Source organism: Taudactylus pleione, unplaced genomic scaffold (assembly GCF_031769625.1).
Source record: "Taudactylus pleione unplaced genomic scaffold, aTauple2 ptg000486l, whole genome shotgun sequence".
NCBI lineage: Eukaryota > Metazoa > Chordata > Amphibia > Anura > Myobatrachidae > Taudactylus > Taudactylus pleione.
The window spans coordinates 267501-294669 of NW_028284888.1; the positions used below are offsets into that span (position 1 = coordinate 267501).

General features: G+C 45.7%; 1 protein-coding gene across 1 annotated transcript in view; it reads left to right on the forward strand.

The window, feature by feature from the left end:
* PARD3B (par-3 family cell polarity regulator beta) overlaps window positions 1–27169 on the forward strand; it is a gene marked incomplete at its 5' end in the record, with an annotated part of 561662 nt that overhangs the window by 260878 nt on the left and 273615 nt on the right. Inside the window, one exon of the mRNA XM_088449492.1 lies at window positions 3354–3489. Within this exon, the coding sequence (XP_088305618.1) occupies window positions 3354–3489 (136 nt within the window). The remainder of the gene's footprint in view (window positions 1–3353; window positions 3490–27169) is intronic.

A 27169-nucleotide genomic window follows, 5' to 3' on the forward strand; every position in this document is an offset into this window, starting at 1 on the left:
TATAGTATCAGCATTGTTATCACGGCGCCCTATAGTATCAGCATTGTTATCACGGCACCCCTATAGTATCAGCATTGTTATCACGGCACCCTATAGTATCAGCATTGTTATCACGGCACCCCTATAGTATCAGCATTGTTATCACGGCACCCTATAGTATCAGCATTGTTATCACGGCACCCCTGTAGTATCAGCATTGTTACCACGGCGCCCTATAGTATCAGCATTGTTATCACGGTACCCTATAGTATCAGCATTGTTATCACGGCACCCCTATAGTATCAGCATTGTTATCATGGCACCCCTATAGTATCAGCATTGTTATCACGGCACCCTATAGTATCAGCATTGTTATCACGGCACCCTATAGTATCAGCATTGTTATCACGGCACCCCTATAGTATCAGCATTGTTATCACGGCACCCCTGTAGTATCAGCATTGTTACCTCGGCGCCCTATAGTATCAGCATTGTTATCACGGTACCCTATAGTATCAGCATTGTTATCATGGCACCCCTATAGTATCAGCATTGTTATCACGGCAGCCCTATAGTATCAGCATTGTTATCACGGTAACCTATAGTATCAGCATTGTTATCACGGTAACCTATAGTATCAGCATTGTTATCACGGCACCCCTATAGTATCAGCATTGTTATCACGGCACCCCTATAGTATCAGCATTGTTATCATGGCACCCCTATAGTATCAGCATTGTTACCACGGCGCCCTATAGTATCAGCATTGTTATCACGGCGCCCTATAGTATCAGCATTGTTATCACAGCACCCCTATAGTATCAGCATTGTTATCACGGCACCCCTATAGTATCAGCATTGTTATCACGGCACCCCTGTAGTATCAGCATTGTTACCACGGCGCCCTATAGTATCAGCATTGTTATCACGGTACCCTATAGTATCAGCATTGTTATCACGACACCCCTGTAGTATCAGCATTGTTATCATGGCACCCCTATAGTATCAGCATTGTTATCACGGCAGCCCTATAGTATCAGCATTGTTATCACGGTAACCTATAGTATCAGCATTGTTATCACGGCACCCCTATAGTATCAGCATTGTTATCACGGCACCCCTATAGTATCAGCATTGTTATCATGGCACCCCTATAGTATCAGCATTGTTACCACGGCGCCCTATAGTATCAGCATTGTTATCACGGCGCCCTATAGTATCAGCATTGTTATCACGGCGCCCTATAGTATCAGCATTGTTATCACGGCACCCCTATAGTATCAGCATTGTTATCACGGCACCCTATAGTATCAGCATTGTTATCACGGCACCCCTGTAGTATCAGCATTGTTACCACGGCGCCCTATAGTATCAGCATTGTTATCACGGTACCCTATAGTATCAGCATTGTTATCACGGCACCCCTATAGTATCAGCATTGTTATCATGGCACCCCTATAGTATCAGCATTGTTATCACGGCGCCCCTCTAGTATCAGCATTGTTACCACGGCGCCCTATAGTATCAGCATTGTTATCACGGTACCCTATAGTATCAGCATTGTTATCACGACACCCCTATAGTATCAGCATTGTTATCACGGCACCCCTATAGTATCAGCATTGTTATCACGGCGCCCTATAGTATCAGCATTGTTATCACGACAGTACATGTACATAGTATTCTGCCCCTTGTGGATGAGCTGTGGACTGATTAATAACCAATGCTGCCTACACAGCTCAGTCATCCTCTATGTTCTGTAAGTAGCATACAGTAATATAAACTGTATTTGCTTTGAGAGAAGTTACCATAGCCAGGAAGATTGGGGATTGCAATGGTATTCCGTCCTACGTTATACCCATCGATGGTTATTTCTGTATCTCACATGAAGTTGTAAATTAATGTTTTTATGTTTTGTGTTTAGCTTCTTTTTGAAGCCAGTAACTATAGGACAATTTGCAACTGCTGTAATATACAGTATACGCTGGACAACGGAGAGCGTTATATATAATATACATTATAACCGTCCTAGTAGTGCTTTATATGCTGGTTATATATACTGGTAACTGTGTAGTGTGCTGGTTATAATGTGCTGGTCAGTTTGTTCTGTTAGGTATAATACTTGGTTTTTCGCTGTCTGGAACATAAATCACTCTGTTAAAGGGGAAATAAATCAATATGGGGGGTTTGCTGTACCCATTAGGGCTGCGTAGGCTGGTCTCCTGCCCACAATATGTGTATGGGATCTATTTCTGCTCGGGACAGGGATTTCCCAGGATTGGTTTTGTAATTTGGCGTATGGTACGTTCAATCATTACTTTCTGCTTCCATTTACCTTCCGGGCGAATCCCAGATGTCAACCCACAAGGTCTGTGTGGCTTTTTGAGTTCATATAATTAAAATTGCTAAGGAGAGAGTTACACATGCGTGCAAAATAGTGATTGATGTGTTCTAAACGTGTAAATGCTGCGTCCGGGCTTTAGAGCACAGCGGTGCGAACAATATCTGACTTTTATTTGGCCTATTGTTAGTGCATTCCGGGCGGGTGGATGGGACTGGGCCCCACCGAATGTCATATCACCAGCCAGCAGCCATCCTAAGATCCCCACATCAAAACCAAATCACTCTTCTAGGTCTGAAGCAGTGACACAAGGAGCCTGTCTAGACGGTATCACAGAGTAGCGTCTATTCTTTCAGTCCCCAGCACCTTTCATAGTCTGTCATTGGTGCTTTATTAGAGTTCAGGGATTTCGCAGGTTATCGCGTCTGGCTGCTGTCAACCTTCCCTTTAATCCCTTTGCCAATGACAGAATCCCCAGCATATTGCTTTCAAGGACTTAGCGGAGTAATATCACCTCACGCTACTCTCTGCTGTGTGACATTTGGAAGAGTTTCGGATTTGAACACAATTCTGGTTATTTTGGGGGTTTGTAAAGGTCATTAGGAGAAGGAAAAGGTGCCTATGTATTATGAGAGCTGACCAGGGACCAGCACATGGCAGATAGATGGCGCCGCGCTAAGGAGCGCGTGTGGTGCTTTCGTTCTCATTCATTTGGAGACTGATATTGCGGGTCTTGTCTCGTTTTCCTTTTGTCTCTCTCTTCTCCGGGTAGTAACATCGCTTTTGGGCAGCAGCAGCTGAATATTCATTATCATCAAATTTATAGTTAGGCTAAGAAATATTTTCAGGGTGTGAAATACTAATTTTTATTCTGCAGCAGTTAAATTCGTAAAATAAGCATTATTCAACTTCCAGGTGGTAATAGGCTCCGTTGCGAATAATCCCTGTAAAGTGTAAACATGAACAATTTGCATTGGAGAGAGAAAGTACCTGACAACAAATGCTACTTAGAAATTTGTCTTTTGTTTTGCAGTGGACGCTCCACGTCTGGGAATGGAGACCGTATCCAGCAGTTGCGGATGGAGTACCAGCAGGCCAAACGGGAGGGGTTCCCTCTGTACGAGAATGAAGATGTGCTCCGGCAGGCTTTGGGATATGAGCAGAGTTGGGTAGGTTACACAACATGTCATATATTGCATTACTACAAGGATGCAATGGGCCTAAAATCCAAGAGGCTTCCTAGAAACAAAATTCTAGAAGCGTTTACAGTTACAGGCGAGAGATCGGTTATCTAGGACCATGTTATCCAAAAATCTCCTGAACATCTCACAGTGAAGACAGTAAATACGGTAGCTGTTCTGTGACCATGGGGTCTATGTACTAAGCAGTGATAAGTGACAGAGTGAAAAGTGATAAGAAAGTGATACGGTGCCAGCCAATCAGCTCCCAACTGTCAATTTTTAAACACAGCCTGTGAGATGACAGTTGGGAGCTGATTGGCTGGCACTTATCACTTTCTTATCACTTTTCACTCTGTCACTTATAACTGCTTAGTACATAGACCGTCATACATATATGGACGTGGTCAGCGACTAACTCCTGCTAAAGGCACTGTGACAGCCCTACTAAACCGTTTCATGAGGAGGGGGGTTGTCAGGAGCCGTGTGGCTCAGACAAGGGGCTACATTTAAATGTCATCTAGTTAATTTTACGCCTGATAACAGAAATAAATCCTCTTCTCTAGGAAACCCTAAGCCCCAAACTTCCTGGATAATAGGCCTCATCCTTGTTTTTGTAAAAGTTTCAGTCTGTTAATAAATTCCGCATGTCCCCGTGCACAGGAGGTCACCCCCAGTCTAACGTGGAAGCATTTTTTAATATCTTAATCCATGAATTCTATTTATATTCTCAACCCCTATTTAACAACGTTGAAATGCTTATACAGAATCATGACTTAGTTATAGTCGTGCTTTAAGAATGTTTCTTTAGCACTTTCTGAGTTACCGTGAAGTGCGCAGTACAGCTGCGTTTCTATTGATGTTCCTGCAGAACCGCCCGTCAGATGGCGTCATTAACTCGTGTTGTTACTTGTGCAGTTATTGGTAAATGCGTTTCAGGCACTCCCCAGCATAACCTGATTAATAGTGAGCGCACGTTTATTGGGGTAATAAATCACTCTGGGCTCAGACATACAGTAGATCAATTACTGGAAAATTTGGTGGAAAACAGCCGCATAGCAAGAAACAAAACTGGTCACTTGTATGAGCGGCTGGGGACATCCACGATAAAATATCCACTCTGACATATCTTGAAATAGCTCATACGGTGTATATATATATATATATATATATATATATATAGCCACATCGAAATTTAGGCGACACTCAGAGACTTCAAAAACATCTACGATTCTAGGAACAAGTCTCCTCCTTCAGAAGAAGGGGACTTGTTCCCCGATAAAATAGATGTTTTTGCTCTATGCCTGAATACATGTTTTCACGTCTTATGAAGTCTCTGAGTCCCGCCTAAATTTCGATGTGGAGGCGCTCCCCTCCTAAGGAAGGCACCGGAGCATCAGTAGCCCTAAGAGAGCTTCCCAGAGTGCCGGGCTGTTTGGTATGTATGTATATATATATATATATATATATATATATATATATATGGTTCTGTTTTATAAAAAACTTTTACCAATAAATCTGTTCTTCTATACCAAATTGAGATGTATTTTAGTTTTATTTGTCATGTTACTAGTTAATAGAGATAATGATTAGGGGAAATTGTCAGTGAGGATCGGATAGTAAATGTGTTTTTATCTCCAAGTCAGTGCAAAATAGTCATACCTTGCTGAATTAATACCAGATACCCATATCGATCTGTGCCCAGTACTTGCCCATGATAATAATCAGATTTGTAGACATTGGGAAATTTGGGTTCACCTTGTATTAAACTATAGCAGTAAAATATCTACCAGGGAAATAAAATTATAACTAAGCACATTCATTACTGGTGTGTTTCCCATCTAAAAAAAACATTAAAAAAAATTAAAAAATATATATAATATTAAAAATGAATGAACTCTATTTGCACATGATTGTTTGGCTGTAACGGAACAAGCCCTCACATTCATCCAGTTGTGGAGAATATAAAGTACTCTAGAAAATGACAACGTCGATACGTGACAGTCGGCTGCTGGGATCTATAAATGTGCGTATACGTGGCCAGGAATTCATTTTAAACCAGCAGTTTTTCTTCATGACATTTTTACTGGCCTCTCACATCTTCTTGGATGCTATTTGCTGTGTTAATGCATCGCCCTGCGCCAGGCCTGTCTGTGGACAAATATAAATTTAAGCGAGAGAGGGAGAGAAATCGCACCCAGACGTCCCCTCTGCTTCCTACTCCTAATTTCCTTATCTCACAATCACTTATCTCACACGCTGAGAATACAGTCTTGGTGCATATTGCTGCCCTGACACATTAAAACCTCAGTGCTGCCACTTTCAGATACAACGGTTTGATTGAGTTTTACTGAAGCTGAAGTAGATCGGTGCAGTGTTACTGCAGAATGTAAGTCACATATATTACTTTCATGGTTTTACGCTGCTTCTGACCTGCTCGATGGAACCTTTAATAAGGTAGAGTAGGTAGTGTTTGTGTCTGGACCTTGGACATGTCAGGGAAGATTTGTATATTCTGGCTGCAGCGTTATAAATATCTGCCTAAACATGTCTGTTCTGCGCATAAAATATTTACAGGAGGTGCGCAGCATGCCGGGCGGCGTGCTCTGATTTATGAGAAGTGACAGAGGGCCTGATTCAGAGCCAGACGCTATTTGCGGACGGTCGTTCCAAAAAAGGGGCCGGCTATTTAAATTGAGCGCTCGCTCATTGCGGTTTGTTGACGCCTCTATGTCTGAGCGAGCGAACGAAAAATGTGCTCGCTCTTTTGTAAAGACGCCCCTTTGCCATTCGCATCACACGTCATCTCCGGTATTTATTAGATTAATCGGGTACATCGAAAGGCATCTGAACTGCTCGCAGTGCTTGTGGTAGGATTTACTTCCGGCTATCACTGCGAGCAGTTCAGGCTAAAAGACGACCAAGTGACGTGGGCGATGACGCTCCTTTACTAATTATGCACTCCCATTAAACGCCCTTTTTACCGTTTGGCACGCCTGCGTTCGGATCTCCACTCCCCCGTTTTCAAGCACCTTCTCCTGTTACCACCCACAAACGGTACATTCTGTCAATCACATTAGCAGCCCCTCGCTGTTTTGCGAGCGCTCGATTTCCAACCGCAATGACTGGTTTGCGCATGCGCATTAAGACCCATATTCATGAGCGAAGCGGCCGCTCATAGAGAGTGAGCGGCCGCTTACCAACGGCTCTGAATCAGGCCCGGAGGCGTTAGACAGGTCCTGATATCACTCCTATGCATAATATAAAGGGTGCACAATGAGGTGATATTATAATGAGATGCGTGCCAGCATTATGTTAGTAGAAATTAGGAAACATGTAAAAGAATGAAATAGGCGGTATAGCCGGGGATTTATTTTTTCTTGCGGGAGAGAACATATATGTATTAATCCATGCACAGTTGTGCCGGGGGCAGGGGGGGGGGGGGCAGGGGGCTGTAACGATGCCGGGGGCAGGGGGGGGCAGGGGGCTGTAACGAGCGGCCACCGTTGTTGTTTTTTTGCAGAAGAACAAAATTCACAAGTTCAGATTTTAAAATGTCAGATTTCCATATAATTAGAACCTTAAATCCCTTTTTCGCAGTAGACTTATATTTCTGCCCCAAGAGTGACTGCAGGTAAAAGCTGATTGTTGTCTGAAATCCTTGCTGTAGAGAAAATAGGGCAGCAGCCTCCCCCCCATCGCTAAATGCTGTGATCATTTGTTAAAAGGCAATCTTGTCCTTCATACAATTATGCCATAGGTTGGCAGAGGTTCCAGTGGTAGTGCCTGTCTGTACTAGCATTCCCGGCTGGAAAAGTTACAGGGCCCTATTTTATTACTCTAGGGAAAAAAATTACGTAGGCGTAGGAGACGGGTGGGTGCGGGAGATGGGTGGGTGCGGGAGACGGTGGGTGCCGGAGACTGTGGGTCCAGGTTTTGGCATGAGGAAATCTCCTGCTGAATTTTGTGGCTGTGCAGTAGGAGTAGGATTGTGGGCTGTGCAGTAGGAGTAGGATTGTGGGCTGTGCAGTAGAAGTAGGATTGTGGGCTATGCAGTAGGAGTAGGAATGTGGGCTGTGCAGTAGGAGTAGGATTGTGTGCTGTGCAGTAGGAGTAGGATTGTGTGCTGTGCAGTAGGAGTAGGATTGTGTGCAGTAAGAGTAGGATTGTGGGCTGTGCAGTAGAAGTAGGATTGTGGGCTATGCAGTAGGAGTAGGAATGTGGGCTGTGCAGTAGGAGTAGGATTGTGTGCTGTGCAGTAGGAGTAGGATTGTGTGCTGTGCAGTAGGAGTAGGATTGTGTGCAGTAAGAGTAGGATTGTGGGCTGTGCAGTAGGAGTAGGATTGTGGGCTGTGCAGTAGGAGTAGGATTGTGGGCTGTGAAGGGGGCACAGGGGCGGGCAGGGATAGATGGCTGAGTGCATGTTAGTAAAGTGACGTATATGTGCTCGGCAATGGAAGAGCGTTACGTTAAGGTGAAAAGATGAATTTATAGTGGAGTAAGTTGGCATTGGCGCGCGGTTCCTTCCTGTGGGGCTCAGTATGTAGCTGGTTTCTCTGGTGTGTCATCTTTGAGGCTTAGAACCTGGGAGACTATGGGCCTTGGTCACACATGGACGTTTATACTATTGCAGCTGCGGATTTCTACGTAGCAAATATACGATAATATGCAAATGTTGCCGGTGCCGGGTTACATATTGAGATGCCCATCAGCGGCTTTGCAAATCCAAGTGCCTGCGTGGAGAAAAGCAAAATTGTCGCAGATCATTCGATTAGGAACTTCTGCGTAACCCTATGCCGCACAGAATGGACGGGGAGACTGAGCTTCTGGAGCCATTTTTACTGCGACACGCCTGCGTTTAGTCACCCCCCTGTTGTCGCCCACAAATGGTCCCTGCCTGTCAGTCACTTTGCGAATAAATCGTCACTGTGAACGACAACGCAGCACGAATCAGACACGTGCGCAGATTACCAATAATTGCTCAACTGCATAAACCTCAGGCTAGTGTCTGGCTATGAATCAGGCGCTGTATGCAGGGCTGTCGAGAACCGCGACGGGCCCTGGTACTGCAGAACGCGTGCCCAAATCTAGGAGGAGCGGCAATGCCCCATCCCCAAAGACCAGTAATGATCTAGTCTGCGCATCGTCGTGCGCTCGGCACAGGGGCGGCTCAAGTCGGAGGGGCGGTCCAGGGGCCCACCTGTAACAATTCTCTCCGCCCACTAGCCCCGCAGCCGCGTCTTTATAGCAGCGCAGCTGCAGCAGCACATTGGGCAGAGAAAGAAAGGATACAGCCTCTGCTCCTGCCTCTCGCTGCCCAATGTGCTGCTATAAAGATGTGGCTGCAGCGTTAGTGGGCAGAGAGGAGAAGTTTTCAGGTGAGACGTTGATAACTCAGGCCCCTCCAATCGGCCTGGGTAAGTGGTACCCGCTCCCCTCCCCCCTCTCTACGCCACTGCCTATATGTGCTGGGTGGAGCTGTATTGTCCAGGGCTGAAGTGAGTGTTTGGTGCAGAATGCGGCAGCCTGATCCGGGCAGCACTCAGTAGTTCTAGGAGAGGTTAGAAGTGTTTTTCTGCAAATGGTGGTTGGAGAGAGTTAGCATGAGGTAAGGTGAGACTGACGGAAAGGAGATTGTGGTCAGAGAGCTGGGAGGACAAGATGGTGACACTGGAGATGAGGAGAAGACATCATGGTGGGTAGGAGATGAAGTCCACTAGGAGAAACCAAAGGTGGAAGTGGGGTTGAGCTGAGTAGTGTCCGGTCCGTGGGGTTGAGCTGAGTAGTGTCCGGTCCGTGGGGTTGAGCTGAGTAGTGTCAGTAGAGTTGAGCTGAGTAGTGTCATTGGGGTTGAGCTGAGTAGTGTCATTGGGGTTGAGCTGAGTAGTGTCAGTGGGGTTGAGCTGAGTAGTGTCAGTGGAGTTGAGCTGAGTAGTGTCAGTGGGGTTGAGCTGAGTAGTGTCAGTGGAGTTGAGCTGAGTAGTGTCAGTGGGGTGAGCGGAATAGTGTCAGTGGGGTTGAGCTGAGTAGTGTCAGTGGGGTTGAGCTGAGTAGTGTCAGTGGAGTTGAGCTGAGTAGTGTCAGTGAGGTTGAGCTGAGTAGTGTCAGTGGGGTTGAGCTGAGTAGTGTCAGTGAGGTTGAGCTGAGTAGTGTCAGTGGGGTTGAGCTGAGTAGTCTCAGTGGGGTTGAGCTGAGTAGTCTCAGTGGGGTTGAGCTGAGTAGTGTCAGTGGGGTTGAGCTGAGTAGTGTCAGTGGGGTTGAGCTGAGTAGTGTCAGTGGGGTTGAGCTGAGGAGTCAGTGGGGTTGAGCTGAGTAGTGTCAGTGGAGTTGAGCTGAGTAGTGTCATTGGGGTTGAGCTGAGTAGTGTCAGTGGGGTTGAGCTGAGTAGTGTCATTGGGGTTGAGCTGAGTAGTGTCAGTGGGGTTGAGCTGAGTAGTGTCAGTGGGGTTGAGCTGAGTAGTGTCAGTGGGGTTGAGCTGAGGAGTCAGTGGGGTTGAGCTGAGTAGTGTCAGTGGAGTTGAGCTGAGTAGTGTCAGTGGGGTTGAGCTGAGTAGTGTCAGTGGGGTTGAGCTGAGTAGTGTCAGTGGGGTTGAGCTGAGTAGTGTCAGTGGGGTTGAGCTGAGTAGTGTCAGTGGGGTTGAGCTGAGTAGTGTCAGTGGGGTTGAGCTGAGTAGTGTCAGTGGGGTTGAGCTGAGTGGTGTCAGTGGGGTTGAGCTGAGTAGTGTCATTGGGGTTGAGCTGAGTAGTGTCAGTGGGGTTGAGCTGAGTAGTGTCAGTGGGGTTGAGCTGAGTAGTGTCAGTGGGGTTGAGCTGAGTAGTCAGTGGGGTTGAGCTGAGTAGTGTCAGTGGAGTTGAGCTGAGTAGTGTCATTGGGGTTGAGCTGAGTAATGTCAGTGGGGTTGATCTGAGTAGTGTCATTGGGGTTGAGCTGAGTAGTGAGTGGGGTTGTTGAAATGACCTAGTATCAGAGTATTAAGGTCAAAGGAAAGGAAATAATTTTAAAGGTACGGAAGGAAACGCATGACTGGGGGATAATATACAGTATGACGGCAACATCCCTCGATACAGGCTGGGAAATTGCTACATCACTCCTTAATGCTCCGGGCCACTATCTCCGATAATCAGATGCCCCGGTGATATTCTTTTGGTGAACAGTGACAATAACAGATTTCCTATAGCTACCACGGTAAATCATTGTTACCGCTGCCTTTTTGAAAAATAGCCCCACCCCCATCCCCCAGAAACTATCGCTCAGGAAATTTTAATAAACTTTGTATTTTCCTTCTTTTGAATCACAAGAAGCTCTGTATGGTTGCTGTCCTTGTTATTCTGTACTTCCTGTATGTAACCTGTATTAGGTTTACCACAATCAGCAAATGTTGTCTAATCTTCTTAAAATCCCTGTTTGGAATTAGCCAAGTTAGGAATCCTGCAGCTCCCCAACATGATGGAAGCTAAACTGATTCCCCATCATTGCACAAAGACGGGCTAGGCTGCCTGGAATATAAGAATTAGGGATGCTTTGCTTTCTCTATACTCCCTGGTTCAACCTTGTACCAAAACTTTCCGAGCCTGAGAATTGCTGTCCGGCCTGCGGGATAAGAGATTATACATGACGGTGCGTTGCAGGGGACTATTAGACCCTGGATCTTGTGTAAACGCATCATCCACATTAGCATAATACTGGATCTAGAGGCAGCTCAGGCACATGGAAATAATAAGAAAAGAGTTGATATAATTTTCTTGTGCTCCTCTTGACTTCGGCAGCAACAGTAAAATTAGCTGAAGCATGCATCAGCTCAAAGGTATAAATTAGGAGCATTTTCCGTCAGTTGCATGGAAGCAGAAGAAAACTGCTTACAGGGGATTGGTAGGATGTTATTGGGAGTGTGGCTAGATGTGGGATTGGTAGGATGTTATTGGGAGTGTAGCTAGATGTGGGATTGGTAGGATGTTATTGGGAGTGTGACTAGATGTGGGATTGGCAGGATGTTATTGGGAGTGTTGTAGATGTGGGATTGGTAGGATATTATTGGGAGTGTGGCTAGATGTGGGATTGGTAGGATGTTATTGGGAGTGTGGCTAGATGTAGGATTGGTAGGATGTTATTGGGAGTGTGGCTAGATGTGGGATTGGTAGGATGTTATTGGGAGTGTGGCTAGATGTGGGATTGGTAGGATGTTATTGGGAGTGTTGTAGATGTGGGATTGGTAGGATGTTATTTGGAGTGTGGCTAGATGTGGGATTGGTAGGATGTTATTGGGAGTGTTGTAGTTGTGGGATTGGTAGGATGTTATTGGGAGTGTGGCTAGATGTGTTATTGGTAGGATGTTATTGGGAGTGTGGCTAGATGTGGGATTGGTAGGATGTTATTGGGAGTGTGACTACATGTGGGATTGGTAGGATGTTATTGGGAGTGTGACTAGATGTGGGATTGGTAGGATGTTATTGTGAGTGTGGCTAGATGTGGGATTGGTAGGATGTTATTGGGAGTGTGACTAGATGTGTTATTGGTAGGATGTTATTGGGAGTGTGGCTAGATGTGGGATTGGTAGGATGTTATTGGGAGTGTGGCTAGATGTGGGATTGGTAGGATGTTATTTGGAGTGTTGTAGATGTGGGATTGGTAGGATGTTATTGGGAGTGTGGCTAGATGTGGGATTGGTAGGATGTTATTGGGAGTGTGGGTAGATGTGGGATTGGTAGGATGTTATTGGGAGTGTGGCTAGATGTGGGATTGGTAGGATGTTATTGGGAGTGTGGCTAGATGTGGGATTGGTAGAATTGTATTGGGAGTGTGGCTAGATGTGGGATTGGTAGGATGTTATTGGGAGTGTGGCTAGATGTGGGATTGGTAGGATGTTAATGGGAGTGTGGCTAGATGTGGGATTGGTAGGATGTTATTGGGAGTGTGGCTAGATGTGGGATTGGTAGGATGTTATTGGGAGTGTGGCTAGATGTGGCATTGGTAGGATGTTATTGGGAGTGTGGCTAGATGTGGGATTGGTATGATGTTATTGGGAGTGTGGCTAGATGTGGGATTGGTAGGATGTTATTGGGAGTGTGGCTAGATGTGGGATTGGTAGGATGTTATTGGGAGTGTGGCTAGATGTGGGATTGGTAGGATTGTATTGGGAGTGTGGCTAGATGTGGGATTGGTAGGATGTTATTGGGAGTGTGTGTAGATGTGGGATTGGTAGGATGTTATTGGGAGTGTGGCTAGATGTGGGATTGGTAGGATGTTATTGGGAGTGTGGCTAGATGTGTTATTGGTAGGATGTTATTGGGAGTGTGGCTAGATGTGGGATTGGTGGGATGTTATTGGGAGTGTGGCTAGATGTGGGATTGGTAGGATGTTATTGGGAGTGTGGCTAGATGTGGGATTGGTAGGATATTATTGGGAGTGTGGCTAGATGTGGGATTGGTAGGATGTTATTGGGAGTGTGGCTAGATGTGGGATTGGTAGGACGTTATTGGGAGTGTGGCTAGATGTGGGATTGTTATAATGTTATTGGGAGTGTGGCTAGATGTGGGATTGGTAGGATGTTTTGGGGAGTGTGGCTAGATGTGGGATTGGTAGGATGTTATTGGGAGTGTGGCTAGATGTGGGATTGGTAGGATGTTATTGGGAGTGTGGCTAGATGTGGGATTGGTAGGATGTTATTGGGAGTGTGGCTAGATGTGTTATTGGTAGGATGTTATTGGGAGTGTGGATAGATGTGGGATTGGTAGGATGTTATTGGGAGTGTGGCTAGATGTGGGATTGGTAGGATGTTATTGGGAGTGTGGATAGATGTGGGATTGGTAGGATGTTATTGGGAGTGTGGCTATATGCGGGATTGTTATAATGTTATTGGGAGTGTGGCTAGAATTGGGATTGGTAGGATGTTATTGGGAGTGTGGCTAGATGTGGGATTGGTAGGATGTTATTGGGAGTGTGGATAGATGTGGGATTGGTAGGATGTTATTGGGAGTGTGACTAGATGTGGGGTTGGTAGGATGTTATTGGGAGTGTGGCTAGATGTGGGATTGGTAGGATGTTATTGGGAGTGTGGTTAGATGTGGGATTGGTAGGATGTTTTTGGGAGTGTGGCTAGATGTGGGATTGGTAGGATGTTATTGGGAGTGTGGATAGATGTGGGATTGGTAGGATGTTATTGGGAGTGTGGCTAGATGTGTTATTGGTAGGATGTTATTGGGAGTGTGTGTAGATGTGGGATTGGTAGGATGTTATTGGGAGTGTGGCTAGATGTGGGATTGGTAGGATGTTATTGGGAGTGTGGCTAGATGTGGAATTGGTAGGATGTTATTGGGAGTGTGGCTAGATGTGTTATTGGTAGGATGTTATTGGGAGTGTGGCTAGATGTGGGATTGGTAGGATGTTATTGGGAGTGTGGCTAGATGTGGGATTGGTAGGATATTATTGGGAGTGTGGCTAGATGTGGGATTGGTAGGATGTTATTGGGAGTGTGGATAGATGTGTTATTGGTAGGATGTTATTGGGAGTGTGGCTAGATGTGGGATTGTTATAATGTTATTGGGAGTGTGGCTAGATGTGGGATTGGTAGGATGTTATTGGGAGTGTGGTTAGATGTGGGATTGGTAGGATGTTATTGGGAGTGTGGATAGATGTGGGATTGGTAGGATGTTATTGGGATTGTGGCTAGATGTGGGATTGGTAGGATGTTATTGGGAGTGTGGCTAGATGTGGGATTGGTAGGATGTTATTGGGAGTTTGGCTAGAGGTGTTATTGGTAGGATGTTATTGGGAGTGTGGCTAGATGTGGGATTGGTAGGATGTTATTGGGAGTGTGGCTAGATGTGGGATTGGTAGGATGTTATTGGGAGTGTGGATAGATGTGGGATTGGTAGGATGTTATTGGGAGTGTGGCTATATGTGGGATTGTTATAATGTTATTGGGAGTGTGGCTAGAATTGGGATTGGTAGGATGTTATTGGGAGTGTGACTAGATGTGGGGTTGGTAGGATGTTATTGGGAGTGTGGCTAGATGTGGGATTGGTAGGATGTTATTGGGAGTGTGGCTAGATGTGGGATTGGTAGGATGTTATTGGGAGTGTGGCTAGATGTGGGATTGGTAGGATGTTATTGGGAGTGTGGCTAGATGTGGGATTGGTAGGATGTTATTGAGAGTGTGGGTAGATGTGTTATTGGTAGGATGTTATTGGGAGTGTGGCTAGATGTGGGATTGGTAGGATGTTATTGGGAGTGTGGTTAGATGTGGGATTGGTAGGATGTTATTGGGAGTGTGGCTAGATGTGGGATTGGTAGGATGTTATTGGGAGTGTGGATAGATGTGGGATTGGTAGGATGTTATTGGGAGTGTGGCTAGATGTGGGATTGGTAGGATGTTATTGGGAGTGTGGCTAGATGTGGGATTGGTAGGATGTTATTGGGAGTGTGGATAGATGTGGGATTGGTAGGATGTCATTATGAGTGTGGATAGATTGGAAGGCAGATAATAAAGAGGGCAATCGCAATCCCTTAAGTTTGCTCTTAGTCTCTGGGGTGTTCCTTACCACCCCTGGCCTGTGTGTACCAAAGTCATCCAAATAAAATCTTGACCACTGGAGTTGTTGATATCTGTCCATTATCCTAGCATAGTAGTCAGTATACAAATAAAATCTTTCTTTTATCTTGTCCGCCTGTAATCTATAGGGAAATATTCCACTTTTGTATTCCAAGTGTAATGAAATATTTTGATTCTGTAACCAAGTGCGATCTTTTCTCTATAATCCTTGACAATGAAAAAAAAAACTATATTGCAGAGTGATCCAGCGCTGAATGAGTGAGCCCAGAATTGTCCTGATGTCAAGTGGATTCACACGTTGGCTGCAATATGGCCTGCTGGGGGCTGGCTTCATATTTAGGGGGCTGCACTCATTGTTTGCATTTATTGAAAGTGGTGTAACTTTCATTCAAACAGCTTGGCCGGCTATAAATTTTAATAACTATATACAAATCTGCATGTTCCCAATCCCTTTAAAACCTGTAACCAATTGCAGAACCATACAAGCCAAGGATGGAATCAATTTAAAAAAGTTTATATTTTTTATGATTTTTCTGTAGGTACGGCCGGAGCACAAAGCTCTTTTTAAATGTCTCACACAGCTCACACTGCAGTGAATAAAATAAAATAATGACAGTACTGTTACTAATTTATTCACAGCATTGTGAGAAGTGTGTGAAAGTTTGAAAAATACTTTGTCTTCATTTTTTTACTTTCTACAGCAGATTGCGCAGTCTCACCTATTCCGTTCTCCATCTGTGAATACAAGAGACAACTCTCAATACTTGTACATAGCAATCAATTTTGTACCAAAATAACCATTTTCCTTTACTATGAAGCGGTTTCCTTTATTTCAAGTCTCAGAATTGCAGTTTTCAGTGTGTAAATGACCTTAAAGTATTACGCAGTGTCGAAACTACCACGGAAATGACATAGCAGCGTAAAGGTTTGCAATGTGGTCTGTAATAAATCCTCATCTAAGTACCTACCTAATGTTTGCAGTACAGCGTAATTGGGAACTGGAGGGGAAGACAGAAAAAACTACAATTACAACAGCAGAAATTTGACTTTTTGTGAAGAACTTTTCTAAATGTCATTATTAAATTATTATTATATTTAAATTGTTATCATTTTATAATAGTTTTGCTTTGAAAGCGCTGTGGTGACTTCATGCTGTAACGACGTTTGTTCTACCTGCTGATAAAAGCGCAGAATTTCGATGCAGAAAATCTTGGTCATAGTTGTTCCTGTAAACAGTGGTTAAATAGTTCCTTGATATAAATGGAGGTGTTTATGAAGAGTTTACAGCACAGTCACGGTGTGATTTGTGTAATTAAGTCATCGCTCACATGAATGACTCTACTGCGTGTAACCCGAGCTCGCACAAATCGCCAGTTCAGGGAGACGGCAGGTGAAATAAGGATAAGATGATCAGGTAGGACAGAAATCTGGAGCTTGCACAGGGGAGGATCAAGATGTTTGGAGGCCCCAAGGCAAGTTACTAAAATCTTCATTGTCAAAATGATATATTGTTGTTATTATATAAAGCACCTGGGAGCCAGCTAGTGGGGCATGACCATAATGGGGAGCGATGTCAATGTTTTGGGGGAACCTCCGAGACCTACCCATGAAGGCGGATTAGACCCCACTGTAGCTATCTCAGGGAAAGGACCAGTGGGGAGGGTACAGGAACCATGATCCTGTGGTTTGTGCATTGGGCAAGGTATCCATGTCCTTATGATGACATTTGCACATGGGTCTCTGTGATCATTGCAGCATTACATTGTTGGGAACCCCACTCCCCTATATTGGATAAAATGTTAAATTGTTAATAACGGTGGAGGCCATTTTCTCGCTGCCGCACGGTCCCATGTATCGCCAGTGCTTCTCATTGGGGAGGGGCAGGAAGGTTGCCGGTCTATGATCATGCTGCACAGATCATTATCTTTGTTTTTCCAATCCTTATAGACAAATGATATTACATTTTCTGATAAGTGAAACACTGACAGCGATTCTGTGTAAAGTGCAAGCCAGCCGCTCATAAGAAATGTATTGCATTGCCCTGCGTACAGTATCGGTGGCTCCATCAATAGCCAACTGCATGTGCCAACACTGTACCCGCTGCCTAGCAGTAATGCTGCCCAGCCCTTAGCAGAGTGGCGAGGGAGAGTCATATGTGGGGGCAGCCATGTTTTGTGATGGGCCAAAGATTTGCGCCCCACTTCCTTTGCCTATAGTCTGTTTTGTACAAGGCTGTATTCGAAATGGATGGTGATAATAACCAGTGGTGGATTTACACCCTCTTTTGCCCTAGGTGGGGCTTTAGCGATGATCTTACCTTTCAGGCAGCGTTTGAGTCTTAGGGACAAAAAGTTCCAATAAATTTCTGTTCAGGAAGTTGTGCTCAGGAGATGCTGACACCCAGCCCCACGCCGGTTCCTCTCCGGTTGAGTTACAGTATGATAAAGATCAAAAGCGTAACACATTTCCCTTTTGTTCTATTACCAGTAAAGGACAGTAGTGCATCAGCGACACTTATAAATATATAATGATAAAAAAAACCTCAGAAATGCTGCTGTAATAAATATTATAAAGACTGAACCTTACTTGTTAGTTGGATGCAAACAGGGGTTGATGTGGGCTGGAATGGGGTGGAACTGAGTTCCATCACCTCTAATGGTAGTTCCACCTCCGCCACGTCCCTGCACAGAAGTCCCACAGAGTGCGCCATCCCCTTCTCCTGTCACTCAATTTGTGGGGCCAAGCTACTGGTGGGAGAGGAGACACAGGGGTTGGGAGCTGCTGCTAGAGGGACACGGGGGGATAAGGTACTGGTGGGAGAGGAGACACGGGCAGGAAGCTGCTGCTAGAGGGACACGGCGTGATAAGCTACTGGTGGGAGAGGAGACATAGGGGTTGGGAGCTGCTGCTAGAGGGACACGGGGGGATAAGCTACTGGTGGGAGAGGAGACACGGGCAGGGAGCTGCTGCTAGAGGGACACGGCGTGATAAGCTACTGGTGGGAGAGGAGACATAGGGGTTGGGAGCTGCTGCTAGAGGGACACGGGGGGATGAGCTACTGGTGGGAGAGGAGACACAGGGGTTGGGAGCTGCTGCTAGAGGGACACGGGGGGATGAGCTACTGGTGGGAGAGAAGACACAGGGGTTGGGAGCTGCTGCTAGAGGGACACGGGGGGATGAGCTACTGGTGGGAGAGGAGACACAGGGGTTGGGAGCTGCTGCTAGAGGGACACGGGGGGATGAGCTACTGGTGGGAGAGGAGACACAGGGGCTGGGAGCTGCTGCTAGAGGGACACGGGGGGGATAAGCTACTGGTGGGAGAGGAGACACGGGCAGGAAGCTGCTGCTAGAGGGACACGGGGGGATAAGCTACTGGTGGGAGAGGAGACACAGGGGTTGGGAGCTGCTGCTAGAGGGACACGGGGGGATAAGGTACTGGTGGGAGAGGAGACACGGGCAGGAAGCTGCTGCTAGAGGGACACGGCGTGATAAGCTACTGGTGGGAGAGGAGACATAGGGGTTGGGAGCTGCTGCTAGAGGGACATGGGGGGATAAGCTACTGGTGGGAGAGGAGACACGGGCAGGGAGCTGCTGCTAGAGGGACACGGGGGGATAAGCTACTGGTGGGAGAGGAGACATAGGGGTTGGGAGCTGCTGCTAGAGGGACACGGGGGGATGAGCTACTGGTGGGAGAGGAGACACAGGGGTTGGGAGCTGCTGCTAGAGGGACACGGGGGGATGAGCTACTGGTGGGAGAGGAGACACAGGGGTTGGGAGCTGCTGCTAGAGGGACACGGGGGGATGAGCTACTGGTGGGAGAGGAGACACAGGGGTTGGGAGCTGCTGCTAGAGGGACACGGGGGGATGAGCTACTGGTGGGAGAGGAGACACAGGGGTTGGGAGCTGCTGCTAGAGGGACACGGGGGGATGAGCTACTGGTGGGAGAGGAGACACAGGGGCTGGGAGCTGCTGCTAGAGGGACACGGGGGGGATAAGCTACTGGTGGGAGAGGAGACACGGGCAGGAAGCTGCTGCTAGAGGGACACGGGGGGATAAGCTACTGGTGGGAGAGGAGACACAGGGGTTGGGAGCTGCTGCTAGAGGGACACGGGGGGATAAGCTACTGGTGCGAGAGGAGACACGGGCAGGGAGCTGCTGTTAGAGGGACACGGGGGGATAAGCTGCTGGTGGGAGAGGAGACACAGGGGTTGGGAGCTGCTGCTAGAGGGACACGGGGGGATAAGCTACTGGTGGGAGAGGAGACACAGGGTTGGGGAGCTGCTGCTCGAGGGACCGGGGGGGGATAAGCTACTGGTGGGAGAGGAGACACAGGGGTGGGGAGCTGCTGCTAGAGGGACATGGGGTGATAAGCTACTGGTGGGAGAGGAGACACAGGGGCAGGGAACTGCTGCTAGAGGGACACGGGGGGTATAAGCTACTGGTGGGAGAGGAGACACGGGCAGAGAGCTGCTGGTGGGGGACACAGGTGCGAAATGAAGACACAGGAATTGCACTGGTGAGATGCGGGGGGGCTGATGCTTGTGAAATGCTGGAAGATGGTGCTGAAGAGACGGTAGGGGGATGGCGTTGGAAAGACGCATGGAGGATAAAGCTGGTGAGATGCGGGGGGGTGATACTGGTTAGAGGCAAGGGGCATAAAGCTGGTGAGACACAGGGAGGATGATATAGATTTCTTTTTTCTTTTTAAGTCACCTAACATTGTAGTCTCAGCTGATGGCAGGAGGGCTAAAAAACAGCATCTAAAATGTATTTCACACTGTCATAGCCCCAAAAGCTTCTGGGGGCCTAGGCGGACCCCAGGACCCTGCCCATTCACTTTACAGTTTCCTATACACAACTGTGTGTGTAAGGACAGTTTTTACACTTGTTCTGGCCTCTCAGACTAGCTCCGCCTAGCGTCTGGGGGAGGGCGGGGGGTTCCACCACCTCTCCAGGATCACTTTGATCCGATGGATGCAGAATATTTGGGCGTTATCATTTTATTTGTCATGTGACAATTGTCGCTCTGCAGTAATTCACAATTGTGGCCCATTGTGCATTAAGGGGTATCATGGGCAATTGCAGTACAGTAAGGGCATTGAAGCAAAGTGGAAGTAGCCGCTACTGTACAGAGGATTGGCCTCCTGCGAGGGCAGGAACATGACAGAATGAAGTCCCCAAAATAAGTGTCGGAATGGTGTCTCACTGTGCCTCCAATGCACTCTAGTGTTGTTTTTTTCATCACTTACATGGCTATAGTGTGTACATATATAAATGCAACCCTTTGTATGTAGCAGTTATTTATAGCAGTGTTTGCTAAGTCCTCCGGGAATCCCAATAGTGCACGTTTTCCATCCTCTGTGGTAGAGCACAGGTGCAGTTATTATTACTGACTGACATCCACAGGTGGCACTAATTATCTCACTTGTGATTCTGTGAGAAGTGCTGGAAAACATGCACTGTTAGGGTTCCCTGGGGACTAGAGCTGGGGATACAATGTTTTAGACAGATGGACTGAAAATTAATGACTTTAAATTATGTTCAAGCAAAACTCCAACTTCAGAGAAGATTCTGGACACCTTCCCTTAGCCTTCTTGGTACCACAGCAGACGTTGAGATGCAACTGTTCCCAAAGTACAGCTCTTAGCTTATCTAGTGTCATAACCAAGAGCAACCAACATAAACCTCTGGATGTCCCCATCAGACCGCGCGTCCAGGTGGGCCATCATCCTCCGACCATAATAACATGCTGGAAGTGGTCCTGTTGCTTGGCTCAGTTTGCGGAATGGATAATCCTATTGCTTGACATCCTTTTGCCAAAATGCCATGGCAAGGCAGACAGCGGTCACTCACTTGCCGGATTTACCATACTGCCCCCAAAAACATAATCTGATCTGTTTTGAGAGAAAAAAAAATAAATTCAGGTGTGAACATAACTTTGTGGTCGTACCTGCAATGATATCCTGCTGCCAGCATTACTGACAGGAAGTCTGGTCTGCATAGGAGAGAACGGTCCCAGCTTCCGCGCGCAAAACATTTTTCTTAAACTGTGTAGATTAGAAGTGTAATCGGATTCTATCTACCTCTCAGCACATCATCTGCTTCTAATGTATCTGCTTATTTTACCTGATCTGCACCCCCTTATCTCACCCCTGGTGGTAAACTTGTTTATTTACTACCAGTTATATATGTGGCACACATTCTGCAGCGCTGTACAGAGAATACAGTATTTGCCATTCACATCAGTCCCTGCCCCAGTGGAGCTTACAATCTATATTCCTTATCACATGCACACTCTAGGGTTCATTTATTAGTCAGGAGCCAATTCACCTACCAGTATATTATCGATTCCTATCTATCTATACACTCTAAAAATGTCGCTATTTAGCGTTATGAGTCGCACAGGAAATAATTGCTTTCAGACTTTGATTGTGGTTACAAAGCACAAAAAGATATTATTCAACAAAAAGCAGATGGTTACACGCTGTGATCTAAATACAATTAGCGCAAACAAATTATACAGTCACAAGGTACAGTCATTACATACGCATGCGCTCTGGATCCAGATCCCGGCATCAAAGATGAAACCTCCATCTCCAGCAAAGAAAGGATGATTGGCATCTAATTTCAGAGAGCCTGCATATATACCCTTACAGAGATAGGCAATACAATAGAACAGGTTGGCATGATTCCATTGGTTCTTCATCTGTTACAGTACAGTCCATAGGTCAATTTGTATGATCCCAATCCAGGCTCAACAGCTCTTTGTGTCCATTTTTCCGCTGCATAACAAATCTAAACTGGCTGCATTACAGGGTACATTTTAATGCCTAATGGTGCATACACACGGTCAGATTTCAAACCTCAGAACAGTAGATCTTTTAGTGGAATGCACATATATATTGTATAGGGATCCACAAATATTATATTCATATTTAACTTTTATTTATATAATTATAATAAACAATCAATAATTAAAATCAGCAAAATAAATAAGGATTTATATAGGATAGTAGTGAAAATTAAAATAAAGGCTGTAGTTTGTCTCAGTGTCTCACCAGTTAAACATTCCCAGGCTGCTGTGTTTGTCAAATATATATTATTGTTTATTTATTCATGTGTATATAATATAGGGTTTATCAACAGACCAGTTTTTATAAGCAAGGCAATGACGGGTGATAACTACAGTATATTTTCTCTTCAGTGTTCAATACACACACAGTGACAATTGTTTGATACAAATGTATCTTGCTCTGTTCTCTTTTTAAAGAAGCAGAAATAAATTGCAACAGAATGTATCTTTATCAGCTGTTCCCTCTGCCAATTTGCCAATAGTCGGGTAAAAATCATTTTAGCGCTTCACAGATAAAACGGTTAAAAACCGTCCGCAAACGCAGTCTTTCGATCGGCCAGAAATGAAAATCTCGGGCTCCATTTCCCAATATCACACTTTCGATAATCTGCTGATATTTCCTATGTTCTTATGTCACTCTGTCTTCCTCCTTATGGGCGGACATATACAAAATGAGGGTGTTGTGGTGGAAAATCGCTAGCTTGTAATATTGCCTAATGTGTAGCGCAGATATTGGGGCTGGCAATCTACTGACAAATCGTCCCGTTCCTCAAAAAAATCTGACATTGTGTAGCTGAGTTATCACATCAGGCAGACCTGTATACGGAACTATGGCCCAACCAGACACCTGGACGTGAGCGTAATAATATTCTGTTACACATTAGTTACCCATTTTAATATATTTAATTTATAGAACATACAGACCGAGAGCACATAGTGCTACCTACAGCCAGGGAAATAGCGCTAAGAAATGGGTTTAATCATTTTCAAAATGGGAACGTTATCAGGGGACAGACAATTAGGCAGAATCGCAGAAATCAGGTTTGCGTGTGTGTGGGAGAGTAATAGAAGCAGATCATAATATTGCGCCCCCCCCAAACTATTACTATGTACTAATGATCTCACATAAATATGTATCATCCACAAGCATTATATCAAACGTACTGGATACAGTAACAGAACCACATAATACAAACAGAAGAACACAGACAACACTCTTTTTTTAAATTTCTACTTAAGTTAAAATCATCATTCCTTCCTGTTACCCACTCCCGTGTCCATCTATATACTGTACCCATAATTCCCCTTTTATCCCTCTGATCCGGGTCACATTGATTAGAGATGGGTCACTATTGTCACCGAGCCACATAAACCTTTCACCAATGTGTCTGCTTGTCTGTCTGACATGCCCAATAGCCTTTGATGTTCTCTCTCTAGTGAGCAGTAAATCAGCAGCTCTCTCCTGTGCTGGGATTACTGGCAAAACCATGTGGTCTAAGGAAGACCGTTCCCACCATGCTGTCACTAAGAGCTGTCTGTCTCATGATGTCCCAACGACCAGCTCATTAACACACTGTCACCCACGCTGACGGGGCAGTAACTCACCCCAAACCTTCCCATGCACTTTATGGAACAGGTTTTGTTTCTTTAAAATCCCTGTATACAGAAAAGAAAAACTATCTGCATCAGAATCGAGCTTATGTGATGGGGGCACCGGTTTCCTAACTGGAGGGCAACTGCTCTGTTCCACCTATCTGGTCGCTGAGGCGGTAATAAGACAAACCCGCTAAAGCGCTTGTTTGGACACGGTTTTGCTGCATGGCGCAGCCGTTATGGGCGTTTATTAGGATCACTAGGAGAATACAGGTTGTTCAGAAGAGATTGATTTAGTCTCCGCTGGGTAAATTAGTTTCTAGTGCGAGATGTCTTCTCTCTAAACTTTTAACCAACAAGACATGTTGAGACACAGTTGGTTACATGAACTGGGGTCACATAAAACTGGGAGTTGCTTAGTAATACATTTTACAGTGAACAAACGCAGAATACTAATCATTGTGCTCTCTGCTAGTACATTGCTGTATACACCTGCCGAACATGCAACGTTTGACATTTCACCCTAAAGTGAGATCATTTTCATTTCTCTTCGTTAATGAGAAGTCTCCAAGGGAATTCTTGCACGCCGCTGTAAATCTGATCATCTAATCGCATTGCCTCGCCTCGTGTCTTGCCTCGGCCCCCCCCCCCTTCATGTTACATGAGTGATGAACTGCTATTGGATTGGCGTCTAAGGGGGCTCAGATACTGAGTGGTTTAGACACTGCTATGTGCTTAGAGCAGTCTATTATATTTCTTTTGACCTGGCTGGAAAGTTATTGCTATATACTGTACATTGTATGAAACTTAATACATCATCTGGGTCTTTCAGTTTCTTACACATACAAACTATGCTGGTCACCCGTGTCCCAAAATAGCTGAATTTATAAAACAGTTGTCCCGGTAACATAACGTGTGTCCTGAAAACAACTAGATAATTTTTAGGCATGTTGGTAACTGCAATTGGCGGTCGCCGCCTGCCGTTTTCCAGCCGCACCGATAGGCCACATTGCGGTGGCGAAGCCAAGGAGGGAGCAAGGGGAGCGACCACTTCCCCTGCTCAAAATCTGTTAAAAATGGAGCCTACAGCGGCTTCAGAAAATGTAATCACATATATTCCTAGTTTTCCATATTCGCTCCCCTTCCTGTCAAAATCTGGCTGCGTCACTGCCTGATTCACAATGGTAGTGTACCGGTCATTCAGTCCCTTAGAGGAAAAATGGAGGCAGAGGGCAAAATGTGACGGCGGGTTCTATTCTATTCTAAACCCCGGGGGGTTTGGTGGCGGTTTTGCAGCGGTTTCTAAATGACAGCCCTGTTCTATTCTATTCTAAAATGTGTTTTGACGGCAGTTTTGCAGCGGTTTTGGCCTTAGTAAATCTGCAGATAGCAAAACCGCCGCCAAACCACAGTCAAAACACATTTTAGAATAGAATAGAACAGGACTGTCATTTAGAAACTGCTGCAAAACCGCCACCAAACCGCCGGGGTTTAGAATAGAATAGAACCCGCCACCAAACCGCCGGGGTTTAGAATAGAATAGAACCCGCCACCAAACCGCCGGGGTTTAGAATAGAATAGAACCTGCCACCAAACCGCCGGGGTTTATAATAGAATAGAACCTACCACCAAACCGCCGGGGTTTAGAATAGAATAGAACCCGCCACCAAACCCCCGGGGTTTAGAACAGAATAGAACTCGCCACCAAACCACCGGGGTTTAGAATAGAATAGAACCCGCCACCAAACCGCCGGGGTTTAGAATAGAATAGAACCCGCCACCAAACCCCCGGGGTTTAGAATAGAATAGAACCCACCACCAAACCAACGGGGTTTAGAATAGAATAGAACCCGCCACCAAACCCCCGGGGTTTAGAATAGAATAGAACCCGCCACCAAACTGCCGGGGTTTAGAATAGAATAGAACCCGCCACCAAACTGCCGGGGTTTAGAATAGAATAGAAATCGCCACCAAACCCCCGGGGTTTAGAATAGAATAGAACCCGCCACCAAACCGCCGTGGTTTAGAATAGAATAGAACCCGCCACCAAACCGCCGGGGTTTATAATAGAATAGAACCCGCCACCAAACTCCCGGGGTTTAGAATAGAATAGAAATTGCCACCAAACTGCCGCATAGTAAATTTTGCCCAGAATCTGTCCATAATTGGTTCATCAGCCCTTGTGTGGTCACCTTTTGAATAATGTCAGGTGTTATGGTGGTGGCCAGCGGTTGCCTGTTCTCTATACATATCTGCCGTATGGATAGTCAGTGGTTCTATGTAGTAATATGCCTCTCAAACTCATAAACTAATGACTGAATTACAAGTAAGCATTGAGTGCCGTTAAAAAGCATTCATAGAACCCGTGTTCTGCATGAAGTGATTCTGTACATGCTGAATTTCTGGAGAATAAATCGTCACGTCGGCTAACCACGGTGTGCGATAGGCCGTCATTTGTCAGCACTCCAAGCAGAGAGGGAAAATATGGTTTGATTTACTGTATTTTTTCCATTACAAAAACATTACACACTTCTTTGAAGAAATGGGGGGGAAAAAAGAGCACTCAGGATTTTAATGGCCAAATAATTCTAAGTTCAGGATGTTGGGTTTTCAGTACGCTGCCCTCCCGAAAAACCTCAGACGTTTTTGTTGGACGGTGTATAGAAACCAGAATTTCAGTTGCGAGCATTCCTGGCCTGTAGAGCAATGGGGGAAACGACATGTTTGTGCAGCAGGGAGGACTTTTCTTCTCCGAAACCCCTCGTGATTAATGAAATCCAGCACTTACTCACTGGTAAATTCAAATTTAAAAAATCTCGACATGAAATAAGCAGCACAGTGACTTCTGGAGGCTGCTGGGTTTCACTGCGCACCGCGCATTCAACGCAACGGTGATATACAATCTGTGGCGCAAAGCTGTTATTGCTAAGGGGTGACGATAGAAAAATATCCCCCAGGTCGCTCTTCTTGTGGCTTGTACAATGCAGATCTGTCTCCTCTGTCTCCATAATCTGTACTACAGTAAGATGAGAACCGTATCCCTGCCCCAGCGGAGATGACAAACGCGCGCACATACAGCCCGGCTAGTATTGGCCAGGAGCCTCTTCACCAACTGCTCTGATAGGAAATGTCGCCACCAGGGGAAAACTTTTAAAATAAAAGGATAAAATACAAATAGCAGAATCCTCATGTCCCTCAGTACTGCAGTCATCACCGCAAAACGCTCTTCCCTCGCCATTCTTTGGGGCATATTCACTAATATAAAAGTGGTCCTTTTGTTCTTCCATGGGTGGGAGCAAGCGGAGAGATTTGCTCGGAGGGGACTATGGAGCAAGCGCAGACTCAATCACAACGTGGTAACATTTTGCTTATCAATAAATCATTATGTACAGGACCTCCTATAACTTTGGAATTATCTCTCAGAAGCAGAGACTGGAAAAGAGAACCCTTAGGGGAGAATTCTGCTCTGCGCAGCGCCGCAATGTGCGTTCCTGGAGCAGGACACATCGCCACCGACAAAATTGCTGTTAGAGTTGCTCAGGAAGATTGGTAACGATGGGTTACTGTGCGCATCGGCAAATCGCAACCCAACATCGCGCAACATTGCCGCTTAGACAGCCAATGGGAAAATGTTTACAATATTTTAAATATTGTTATAAATAAATGCATTATGGCG